Source organism: Pan paniscus, chromosome 4, assembly GCF_029289425.2.
Source record: "Pan paniscus chromosome 4, NHGRI_mPanPan1-v2.0_pri, whole genome shotgun sequence".
NCBI lineage: Eukaryota > Metazoa > Chordata > Mammalia > Primates > Hominidae > Pan > Pan paniscus.
This window is the reverse complement of record NC_073253.2, coordinates 73,639,720-73,652,961: the sequence shown is the minus strand read 5'-3', so window position 1 is coordinate 73,652,961 and position 13,242 is coordinate 73,639,720. Positions and strand designations below refer to the sequence as shown.

At 43.8% G+C, this 13,242-nt stretch overlaps 1 protein-coding gene across 2 annotated transcripts in view; it reads left to right on the top strand.

The window, feature by feature from the left end:
- The window catches only part of SLC1A3 (solute carrier family 1 member 3), an 81,963-nt gene extending 74,239 nt beyond the window's left edge, over positions 1–7,724 (top strand). For both annotated transcript variants that reach the window (XM_003806650.5, XM_008956031.5), the window contains 2 exons: positions 3,256–3,390; positions 5,457–7,724. In XM_003806650.5, the coding sequence (XP_003806698.1) occupies positions 3,256–3,390; positions 5,457–5,661 (340 nt within the window). In that variant the 3' untranslated portion in view covers positions 5,662–7,724. The remainder of the gene's footprint in view (positions 1–3,255; positions 3,391–5,456) is intronic.
- Positions 7,725–13,242: the final 5,518 nt, after the last annotated feature.

Genomic DNA, 13,242 nt, shown 5'->3' with positions numbered 1-13,242 from the left:
CCCTTTCTTAAGAATGCCTTTAAGGCTGGGCGTGGTGGCTCACGCCTGTAATCGTAACACTTTGGGAGGCCAAGGCGGGTGGATCTCCTGAGGCCAGGAGTTCAAGACTAGCCTGGCAACATAGTGAAACCCTGTCTCCACTAAAAATACAAAAATTAGCCAGGCCTGGTGGCACGGGCCTGTGGTCCCAGCTACTTGGGAGGCTGAAGCAGGAGAATTGCTTGAACCCGGAGGCAGAGATTTCAGGGAGCTGAGATAATGCCACTGCACTCCAGCCTGGGGGACACAGCAAGACTCCATCTCAAAAAAAAAAAAAAAAGAATGCCTTTAAAAGACAAGAGGATGACCAGGGTTGGGAAGGGGATCCCACATAATCAAGAGGTGGGGATTTGGGGTAATCATCCTATATTTAGGTATTTTAATTGGTTTTTTTAGATTATAGATGTATACACTCATTAATAACAAGGTTCAAAAAATATAAATATGTATAAAGTAAAAAGGGAAACTTGCCTGCCATCACATCGCTCCACATCCTTCTGTAAGTGACCATTGTTCATGTTTGGTTTGGAAAGACTTTTCCTATGCATAGACATGCACACACTTCTTTTTTGTAGTTAGTGAAATTATACTATACATACATGTTTGCCTTTGATTGGTTTGCTTATTAATAGACCAATAAATATGTCTACTTCATCATTATTTTTAATGTCTGTAAAATACGTAGTATGGATATTTCTCCTTTTTAAAAGTGTTAGATTATACTTCAATTTTTAAAAGCATTAGAATATGTTAGCTTGTATAGATACTACTAGAAAATAAAAAGTTAGATGAACTTTTTCTCTTGGGTGAATTTTTAGACAGTGTAAGATAGATGACAGACCACACTGACAAGTAGTTCAAGAATCTGATTTTTGTGGAGAATTTTTTTTAACTATTATATTTGAGGTGTTCAGCGAAAAGTTATTTTCCTTTCCATACCTTCCCCCCATCTCTTAGTTTCCTTCTGCAGAGGCAACCAGTGTTACCTGCAAGTTTCTTCTGCATCCTTCCAGAGATACGCCAGGCATACACATGTGCATATGCAAATATAATCCCTCCTTTTTGCTTATTAAAAGTTATTTTGCACAAGGGACCCATGAGTCTAATGGCAACGGGACACTTTAAGCCTCACTATCCAGATCAGCCTCTGCTCTTCATTGTTGTGGGGTTTTTTTTTAATTGTTATTAAAAGTACATTTTGGAGAGCAAAATAAGTCAGATTTGGGGGGATTTTTATCACTCAACATTTTGTTGTGAAATGCCCTACATATAGGGAAGTTGAAACAATATTATAGCAACCATCCTCTACCAGATGGAAAAATTGCAAACGTTTTGCCATTTTTGCTTCTTCTTTCTCTGTCTTTCTCTGCCATTATGACATTTCACCTGTACATAATTCAGCATGCATCTCCTAAGAATAAGGATATTTTTCTACATAACCACAATAGTAAGAATCTTAAACATACTTCCAGAATATCCAATCTATATTCAAATTTCCACAGTTGTTCCCCAAAACATGTCTTTTACAGCTTTTACTTCCAGACCAAGTTCAAATCCACATTTATGGCCTACATTTGGTGTCTTAGTTTCTTTTCATCTAATCAGTCACCACACATTTGTTGTTATGTTTATTTAGAAATAAGTTGTTAGACTCTGTGTATATGTTTTGTGTTAGTAGAAAATGATAATAGTTGTAGTAGGATGCATTGGAGTAAAAAGGAAAAGGCTGATCAGGGCCAGAGGTCAATGACTGACCTGGGGGTTCTGGGAACCTCAGGCCCAAAGTAGTTACAATGGGACTTAGGAGATCATTATCTCAGCTCACCTGTAACCTATACTTTGGCATATTGATTGAAAGGCTCTGGGTTATTAAAAAAAAAGGTGACAGAGTTAAAAATAACAGTAACAGTGACAAGCAAGATAGAAATATATTTCTCTTTCATGCAGCACAGCTCTGCTCCACAAAGCCTTCAAGGCTGATTGATAGGTGTTCTGTGGTATAAGAGACTAAGTCTCTAGGGTATTATCATTATCCAGGTGGTCCGGGATGACTCACCACCCCCAGATTTTAGCCAGTGGGAAGTGGGGAAATGGTATACCCTGCAAGTTGCTCAGTCACCTCCATGCATGTCTGACTGGCCAGAACTTAATCTAAGCTTCAAGGGAGGTTGGGAAGTGTAGTCTTCATTCTGGGGAGCCATATACCAGCTAAAAGTCCCAGTATCTTAGAAGGGGAGCAGTATGGGGACCATGAATACTTTCTGTGACAGACTTAATACTTTATTAATACCACTTATAACCAGATAATACTTTACTGTTTATAAAACATTTGCTTTGCAAGCCAGGTCTACATTGCCTTCATAAAAAGTATTTCTAATACTATAAAACTTTGTTCATAAATCATTTTGCTTTTGAATTAACTAAGCAAACCAAACTAAGAAACCAAATTTGATTCTTTTAACAACATTAATCATGAATGTTCAGTAACTTTACAACCCTCCACTTGGATAGGGGAATTATTAGAAACAAATTATTATTGTAACTCTACAGCATTTTAGACTTTGCCTTACAAAATACTTTCAGGGATGTTAAAAAGTGTATGGCTGCCAGTTTATTTAAAAACGACTAGAATAATAGGTCCAACTTCACAAGGGTCACTGTACAAGGACCAAATGAGATAAACCATGCTTAGTATATCAGAAGACACATAGTAAGCACATGATAAATATTAGTTAGCATGATGATTAGTTCAATTTTTTTTTTTTTAATCTCATTTACGGGCCGGGCATGATGGCTCATGCCGGTAATCCCAGCACTTTGGGAGGCCAAGGTGGGTGGATCACTTGAGGTCAAGAGTTCGAGACTAACCTGGCTAACATGGTGAAATCCTGCTCTACTAAAAACACGAATATTAGTCAAGTGTGGGGGCATGCACCTGTATTCCCAGCTACTCAGGAGACTAAGGCACGAGAATCACTTGAACCCAGGAGGAAGAGGTTTCAGTGAGCCTAGTTTGCACCACTGCACTCCAGCCTGGGCAACAGAGTGAGATACTCTTTCAAAAAAAAAAAAAATCTCATTTACGTTTTTTCTGAAGCGCGTCCTCTTGTGTTACATGGCAAGTCAGGCATTGGCACCGTGCGTATTTTGCAGCGTATATGCTCTACGTGGGGAGCTTTGTAAAAGTGTTTTCTGTTCTGGTACTTCTGTTAACAGCATCACAGCCACAGCTGCCAGTATTGGGGCAGCTGGAATTCCTCAGGCGGGCCTGGTCACTATGGTCATTGTGCTGACATCTGTCGGCCTGCCCACTGACGACATCACGCTCATCATCGCGGTGGACTGGTTCCTGTGAGTATGCTTGGCCTGCATTCCAGCTCACTGTCACAGGGTCCCCCTCTGTCACTCTAGGGCACCAGGCAGCCTGGCACATCTACAGAAAGAACTCTGAGGAGAGGGGCCTCTCGGCCCATAGTTAAATTGTCCTTATTGTCTGACCCCTGGTCCTTATCTGGAGACCGAGCCCCAGATGCCATGTGCACTCACTCCCCTGTCAGCCTAAGGGGCACATCTGGCTGCCACACATCTCACTCCATAAAGCCATTCAGGAATTGGGAAACCCGCTGTCTGCAAAGGCAACATAAATCAGCAAGGCTGTTTCTGAGTTGCACAACATGACACCACAGCAGCTGGAACAAAGCTGCAGGCCCCACATGCCAGCTTAGGCCCTGCCTCTGTGTGCTTCCCATTCCAGTGGGAATGATTTTCCCATCCTAGCCCAATAGGGTGAGGCTGAGCTATGCCGACACTGGGAAGAGAGCTAGTGTCATTAAGTGGAATTGGGTTTCGGATCTAGGGAAAGTTACAAGAAATGTGCCCTCCACATTCTCAAACTCTAACCTCTACAGGCCCATCCCTTCGCCCCCTTCCCTCGCTCTTCCAGCTGGCATTCTCTGTGCCTTTTCTCTTAAAAATTTCCTTCCACTTTTGAAAATCTTTCCCCAGGATGCCCAAAGCAAAGCCTAAAACAGAGTACGTGCTGGAGTTAACACAACATATGTTCACTAGAACTGCAACATGAAAAGAGCTTGACAGTGTGCGTGAAACCCCAGATTGGGCGAGAGGATTCACTCCCCAGTTACTTGGACCTGTGTTTGTGTCCTGACCTTGTGTGAGACCGGGCAGATTACCCAACCACCCTAGTTTCTACCTCTGTAAAATGAGGGTGCCCGTGTCCTCTACCTCCTAGGGGTACTGCAAGATTCAGTGCAATGATGCCTAGAAAGCATGCAGCCTACTGTCTGGCCCACAGTCAGCATCAGTTAACATGAGCACTCTCATATAAAGCTACAGTTCTCCACAGTCTTTGATCTTTACACTTCAAAATTATTGAGAACTGAAACAGCATTTGATCTATATGGGTTGTATCTATTCATATTTATCATATTAGACACACTTATAAATTTCCACTTGTTAATTTATTACATGTTTTATTTAAAGGTGATAATAATTCATAAAATAAATTAATGGAATGAATTTATTATCATCTTTAAACAAAAAGGTTATATATGCTAACATAAATAGCATTTTTTTGCAAAAAATAACCATTTCGACCCCAAAATTTATTTTATTTATTTACTTGTTTTGAGATGGAGTTCCATTCCTGTTGCCCAGGCTAGAGTGCAATGGCACAGTCTTGGCTCACTGCAACCTCCGCCTCCTGGGTTCAAGTGATTCTCCTGCCTCAGCCTCCTGAGTAGCTGGGATTAGAGGCGCCCGCCACCACGCCTGGCTAATTTTTGTATTTTTAGTAGAGACGGGTTTCACCATGTTGGCCAGGCTGGTCTCGAACTCCTGACCTCAGGTGATCCACCTGCCTTGGCCTCCCAAAGTGCTGAGATTACAGGTGTGAGCCACGGTGCCCGGCCTTGACCCCAATATTTAGTGAAAAGAATGGTACTATTTTATGTTTTGCAAGTTTTCTTAATGTCTGGCTTAATACAAGACAGTTGGAGTTTCCTGTTTCTGCAGTTTCACAACTGCTTCAGTGAGTTGTGACATCACACATCATGTAGTCTTTGCAAAACTCCACTATACATTCATGAGAAAATGAGACTGAGAGGGACAAATGACATCTTAGTATTATTATGAGAATGGCTTAAAGAGAAGGCTCATTCCCCACTGTTGGGACTCTCACTTCAGTCAAACTAATAACTGAACATTCATCATCTATATGGCCTTATAACCTTTAATAGCCACTATTATGAATATTATGTGTCTATTACGTAATCTTGCAGTTGGTAGATACGGCGAACTGAATGTTAAGAGGTGCTTCGCTGGCCAGTTCCTAATGTAAGTTGAAAACTTGTGATGCTCACGGGAGCCTCGTTTTTCCCTCCTCCCCACCCTGCCTGCAGGGATCGCCTCCGGACCACCACCAACGTACTGGGAGACTCCCTGGGAGCTGGGATTGTGGAGCACTTGTCACGACATGAACTGAAGAACAGAGATGTTGAAATGGGTAACTCAGTGATTGAAGAGAATGAAATGAAGAAACCATATCAACTGATTGCACAGGACAATGAAACTGAGAAACCCATCGACAGTGAAACCAAGATGTAGACTAACATGAAGAAACACTTTCTTGAGCACCAGGTGTTAAAAACCATTATAAAATCTTTCCATCTCATTACAGCTCATTCGCTCCAGCAAGCCCGTTATCTTCCCTTTCCTCCCTTCTGATAAGACTGGAAAGTAGTCCTCCAAAACACAAGGGAGGATTTTGGGTGGCCAAAGTGTACAATTTTCATCCCACAATTGAAATTTTTAAATCATTTCATGTTAGTCTTACCTAATAAGGTACCAAGATCACAAATAGTGTTGATCAGATCTTACAAGTTTATGTGGCACACAATCCTATAAATGTGATTTTTTATATAAGTTAAAGAGACAAATAGTAGGCTAAAAACATTTTAAAATCAACTTTTGAAATTTAAAAATCTTTCAGAATACAATTCAGTTTTAGTTTCAAAATGTTAACAACTTGAATTACAACCAGTTATCAGTTGGACAGTAAGATTTTATCCCTTTCTCTTCTGACTGGTATACCTATTTCATTAGTAGCTAGGTGCACATATACATCTAGCACAGCTGTGAGGACAGACAGAGGGCAAAGTTTCCATGTGGCCTTGAGCAAGTCCCATCTCACCTCTAGGCCTCAGTGTCCTCATCTATAAAATGAGGGACTTCCCTAGAAGTCTTCATGGTCTCTTCCAGCCCAGACATCCTGTGATGTCATGAAAGCACCTGCCCTCTGTTTCCCCTCAGAACACCCTGTACCATCCATGGAGCACGAGGCCTTCAGAAAAGACACTTCAATGGGAGTGAACATTTCTAACTAAGGACAGGATGGCTGTGTGTGGTGGTCACCAGGTCCTGTGAGCAAAGTGCAGGTTATGCAAGTCGCCAGGCAGGAGGCCATTCCAGGAGTGGGATTATTCATCAAACTCTTTGCCCAGTTCATCCCAATGGGGGAAGTATTCCCTTCTTTCCTACTCTGGGAAGAATGTTTCCTGCCACTCCTCAACTGATGATAGACTTCGAAAACAGATGAGAAGACTAGCAGCTAGCAAGGGTGCTTGTGGTCACACTGTGGAACACTAAAGAGCTAGGAAAGAGTTGAGCACAGGCAACATTACAAACAAAGGATTTGAAAACACCAAGAGTACAGGTCTTCTTTAAGGAAGAATACAAAAGAAGAGGTTCATTTTTCTGGCTTTTTTTTTTCACCTGAAACACTTTTTCTCGAGTCCAAAATCATTCCCCCGTGAAGTCTGCTTACCAAAACATAAGACGACTTATATATTTGAAAGAAGTCAAATGAATGAGCTCTCTAATAGAAGTCCATGAGTTGAGTGGGTATTTCTTATTTGAAAGTGTTTTTCTTTAATCAAAAGTCCTTAGAATGAGGGAAACAAAATATTTATTTGTTTTGGAATCCCACTTATCAAATCATTCAAAACTTTCAGCTGGAGTGGGGTTTGTTTTTGTTTTGTTTGTGTCCATAAGAGAAATGGTAGAAGATGAATCAGTATGAAGACACTGTCAATGAGGTTATGAGAAAAAACAGCAGGGGCATTAGTTTCAGGCAAGGCAGCTCCCAGGTTTAGAGATTAATTTTTACCCCCTAAGGAATATCCAGTCAAAGACGCTGAGTGGGAGCTGTCAGGCAGTAGCAGCTGTGTTTGAGTTTCTGGCTGAAAATGGTGAAGAATGGACTTAATTATGCTAACAAACTGAAAAATCTAGACATAGATCCTCTGATATACAATTAGAGATATTTTTATATAGACCCCAAGCATTCTGTGTATAAAAGTTAACATTAGGCCGTGGTGCAGTAACCATTTAATGTCGAGGCTCTATTTTGGAAATACACTACAAATGTTAAAGTACGTGGCTGTCCTCTTAAGACACTAGTAGAGCAAAGACTTAATCATATCAACTTAATTCTGTTACACAATATGTGTTTTTTAATATACTAACCATTTCTTATGGAAAGGTCCTGTGGGGAGCCCATCCTCTCGCCAAGCCATCACAGGCTCTGCATACACATGCACTCAGTGTGGACTGGGAAGCATTACTTTGTAGATGTATTTTCAATAAAGAAAAAATTAGTTTTACATTAACATCTTTGCACGTTGTTGTTATTCTTCTCCTCAAAGAAAAATACATTTTCCATTCATGGAAATATTACAATAAGCTCAGGGCAGTCTCTGGAAGGATCCCGTGCAGCAAGGTAAAATCTTGGCAGAGCCAGCTGGGGGAGCCAGCCACAAGAAAATAAGTAAGGACATGCTCTCCTGCTCAACTCCAAGAACTGGAGCTGGAAACAGGAGGAGGTGAGCAGAGCACTTTGCTGTACCAGGCCATATTTCCTTGTCCATGTCAGATTCAAATTTCTCAGATGAATTGAATCATTTCCATGTCGGGATTAGAAAAGTGTGATACCACCATGGGCCCTTCCGAAAAAGTAACTTCCTGTCTGACCTCCAAATTAGGTAGATTTATCTCTGTGATTATTACCACCATTTGTGAAAAGAGCTAACTAAGATCTCAAGGGATTTCCAGAAACAGCCATTGTGCTAGTGCTCTATTCATTAAGAACAGCTTACGGATGACTACTTTTCATCATGCTTTTTAGTAAAGAATTGGCAGGCAATATCATGAAATCTCCAGATTGAAGTAGTGTCTGGAGCCTATAATCTGACCCTCTCTACCAGCAGGTGGCAGCCACCTAGAGGAAAGGCTCTTAAGTTGGATCCATGGACCCCTAGGTCATCCACATGAGAGTTCAATAGGTTCATCGCCCTTGAAGTTGTGGGGAAAGTTTTGTGCATTTGCCTTTTTCTGGGAGTAAAATTCTTAATTTCAATCGGTTTCTCTAACAGATCTTACGACTAAAAAAAAAAAAATTTACAAATCGCTATGTTTGAACCATACACCCTAACTTTTGTGAAGGCATATATGGTATTTACATGACCAGTTTGGGAAAAGAAAGGCTGCTCACAAACTGAGGGAACCAAGCCTGGCCACCCTGAGCAGATCAATATTTGCCCCCTGTGAGACGTTCTGGGAAGTGCCGCATAAAATCAATCCACTGCTAGGAAGTGCTCCCTTCTGCCGGGACCATTTTCTTCCCTTCTGCAGCCCACGCTGGGTTTTGGCCACCTCCACAATGCAGACATAAGAAGCAGGTCATCCGCCTGTGGGAGGTCTGTGGAAAGGCCCTTATGGTTAAGGGAAGTGCCTCTCAGCCAGAGTATGACAAAGAGGGTGGAGAAGCAGGCCTTAGATCCCTACATGTGGTAGTCACACATGTGCTCACAAATGGAACTATGAAAAATATGCAGGTTCACAGCTTTTTTTTTTTTTTTTTTTTTTTTTAAGATACAGGGTCTCACTCTGTGATTATGGCTCACTGCAGCCTCGAACTCCTGGGCTCAAGCGATCCTCAGCCTCCCGAGTATCTAGGACCATAGGCTCACACCACCACGCCCAGGCTAATTTTTATTTTTATTTTTTGTAGAGACAGGATCTCGCTATGTTGCTCAGGCTGGTCTCAAACTCCTGGCCTCAAGCCATCCTTCTGCCTCAGCCTCCCAAAGTGCTGGGATTACAGGAGTGAGCCGCTGCACCCAGCCTCTGGCTGACATTTTTTAAAATGTTTCTTATAAGTTATTACATTTAACAAAATATTTAAATCCTACCCTCAGAAGTTAGGGGTCTACGTCTTCCTGTATCCACATTCATCCTGGTACCACCACTGTCCCACCCAAGCAAAATTCTCCTTTTCAAGAGAAAAAATCTCACTTTACCTCACTATACCTATAAGTAAAGGCATAGAAAAAAAAGTAAAATCCTTGACTCATCTACACAGTGTTGAATACAGAAGTGTGAGTTCTGTTAGCTGAACGGGCCTGGAGGAAGCGTGGCGGGAAGGCTGGATCCCCGCCGCAGGGGCTGCGGGGCTGTGGCTGCCTGCGGGCCGGGCAGGGCCGGGCGCACGCCCTCCTTCCGGGTGGCCGCGGGCCCCGACCCCAGGCTGCCGTCAGTCGAGCGGCCTCCGCAGCGGCCGCGCTTCCCCTTCTCCCACCCGGGTGGTCCCAGAACTGGAGCAACAATGGCCGGCTCTGTGTGGCCGCGTCCTGGGGCCAAAGCAGTCGGGACGTGTCACGCCGAGGGAGGGCTCCGAATGAATACGCTGACAATAAGAAGGAAGGGAGAGCGAGGGAGGTGATGAGCAGCGTCCTAGAGGGAAAGCGGGAGATGAGAAATCTACGAGATCCGCGAGGCGGCGTCCGGGGAGCGAGCCTCGTAGTGGCCACCAGGGGGAATGCGGAGCTCACCTTGGGCCGCTTCCGCCGGGAGCTCTAAAGGGAGCTGGGGCACTTCCTCTTAGAGATCTCACTTGGGTAACATCGAATTCCAAGTCTTCAGTGCCGAGAGGGAGCAATCTGTGAAAGCCATCAAGTCAGGTTTAAAATTCCTCAGTGCCCCCATGTCACTTTTCCCTCTGTTCACCCTGCTTCTTCAATAGCCTCCCTAGAGGACCCCCTTCCTTTCTGGGTATCCTGTTTTGTCTCCCTTGTGCCTCATCTCTCTTCTCTCCCATCTCCTCTTCCGGATTCTCATCTCCCTCTTCTGTCACTTACATGTTTTGCAGCTACAGACAGGTACTCAGAAGGTGGCATGGTAACGTTTTCCTGCAGGTCATGCCTCATCGTGCCCACAAAACTGCTGTCTCAACCTTCAATTTTGAAACATTCACAGCATGCTGAATTCCACATATAAGTAGGGTTGTCAGATAAAATACAAGACACACAGTTAAATTTGAATTTCAGGTAAATAACAATGTTTTAGTATGAGTATTAAATAACAAATAATGTGGTGGTATAAGTATGCAAAATACTGCATGGGGCATCCTGTAATTTTATGTGTTAATCTGGCAACCCTCTAGACACTTGAAATGTGGAACTCAGAACAATTTGTATTTGCTTCAATGAAGCTGATATTATAGGCGAAAGAGATTGCTTGGAGTGGGGGGATCTTCATTATAAAATAATCACCCCCATTTTGAATTTTTCTCTGAAAGCAAAAACATGCTTTAAAAAGCAATTTAGATCTAACATCTCCTACTATTAATTGTTCTGGTGACATTATCACTTATTATGTGCTTGTAAATCTTGTGGCCATAGTTAAAAAGCTTGATGAATCACCTTTAGGATTTCACAAAACTGTCTTGAATAAATTAAGCAATACCTCAGTTATCCATAGTTGAGATATTTAAGACTGACATCTGCTTTTGTTTTCTTCCCTCTCCTATTTTCTTCTTTCCTTCTCTCGCTCCTTACTTCTACCCTCCCCACTGCCCCAACATAAAATATTTTCTGTAATCCATTACAGGGCTGAAAATTTTGGCATTCACATATTGTTCTCCAAAGACGGACATATTTTTTTCATTTGGGGGGCACCTATTAGAAAAGCACCCATTTTTTTTCATATTGTGCTATTCAAAGTTGATTATTTTCCAGTCTCTGTAAAGTTGAGAATAAGGCATTTTTCAGTCTCTTCAGGGAACTCCAGCCTCCATGAATGGGAATCATTCCCAAAAAAAACCCCTTTTTAAGCCAAGTCTGAAGGATATGAAAAAACAGGACCCAACTGACACCGCACAAGGGGAACAAAATCAAATCATAAACTCTTTCCAAGAATGACATATGCAAAATCATGTAAAGATGGTAGTGAGTGTCCTAGAAGATGGTGTCAGATGACAACTTTTTTATTTCTTTTCCAACTCTTTAGCTTCAGAGGATCATAAGTCCTGGAAGCAGCCAGCCAGGAGCTTCCAGACATAGCTGTCACAGGGGAAAATAAAGACCATTTGGAAGTCAGCTCAGCCCTGCACAATGAACTGATGACTGGCCTGCCCTGGGGAGAACTCAGCACGCAAAGATTTTTGTCGGCAACACAAACCTCTGAATGCTATAACCAAATTCCCCTGCCCTTGGCACTCCAGTGCCTCAGTGAGGCCTTCTTTCATTTAAGCCCATGAGGAGCTGTTAGCTAAAGAAGTGGAAAACAAACATGAGAAAGTCAGCAGGCATGTTAGAAAACTCACATGGCTAGACTAAAAATAGCTTTATGCTTCCTAAAACTTAAAGGCCTTCCGCTTCAGAGTGGTGGTTGAACTCAAACTTCTACACGGGGATGGGTTGAATCCACACTTGTTACACCTGAATTCTTAAGCAGTTCAGAGACCCTGGCTAGTCCATTCCCTGCACCTCAGCATCCTCATCTGTAGATGTGGGGATTGCATGAAACCTACCGTCTCCAAACCAACTTTCATATCAAGTGTCTGTGTATTGGAGGGGATGCTAGAGTTAAAACGCTTAGTTAAATGGTCAACTGCCCTTAGCATATGATAGGTTAAACTTCAACTTCCCTATCGTAAATGGGCATCATAATACCTTCTTTATTGTGGTGTAATGAGAATTAAATAGATAATAACTAGATATAAAATTCTCAGCACAGTTCCTGGCACTCAGGGAGATTCTTAAGATGTTCAGAACAACACTGGCTCAGTAGGGAGGAAGAGGCACGGGGTGACGCTGGAGGAAGGGAGAGTGGCTCCCGGTGCCATCTGGACCTGCTGTGAGCTGGAAGGAACTCCCTGAGGAGGCCACAGACCTACATTACCCGGGGGGGACGCTTTGCGGAGGTCGTCACCCCTGGAAACCGGCATCATGAGACACTGCCAGGCCTCTTCACGGAGGGGCCCGGGCCTCTGCGCCCGGGGCGGCCCAGCAACCCCTGCTCGCCTCCGCAGAGGCCTTTTGTCCCGCGGGCTCTCCCAGCGGCCCCGCGCTGCGTGGCCGTTTTGTGAAGGGCACAATCCGATGTTCTGAGGAGACCACCCAGCTTCCTCTCCCAGAGTCTACCAGAGAACAAAACCGCCCCTTCGTGTGCCAGCGACCTCCCCTTCTGCCAGACCCCCTCCCACTGGCCTCCTCCCTGCCCTGCCAAGCGGGGACGGAGAGCCAGCCGGCCCTGGCCCGGTGGGAACCCAGTTGATAGTGCGCTTATTAGCTGTCCTGAGCGCGGGGACAAACTTTCTGTGCCTGGGCCGCTGCTGCCACCCTGCGGCCAAGACCTTTCTCTAGGCCCCGATGGCCCAGAGCAGCCCAGACCAGACAACGTGCAAACAGGAGCACTTACAGCAAACTCCTCCCTGAGGGGCTCAAGGAAGGCTGGAGAGCCAGGAAACAGTTCCGATGACTGAAGGAAAAAGGAACTCATGCTCTGTGGCCACAGCACTGATTCTCAAAGTGTGGTCCCACAACCAGTATCAGCATTCCCTGGGAACTTAGAAATACAAATTCTCAGACACCACCCTAGACCTACTGAATCATAAACTCAGAGGGTAGACCCCAGCAATCTGTTTTTTGGTTTGGGGGAGATTTTAGAGATGGATCTTGCTGTGCTGCCCTGGCTGAAGTGCAGTAGTTATTCGCCGGCACAATCATAGCGCACTACAGCCTGGAAGTCCTGGGGCTCAAGTGATCGTCCTGCTAAAGCCTCCCAAGTAGCTGGGACTACAGGTGCATGCCACCTTGCCCTGCCCAGCCATCTGTCTTAACAAGCCGA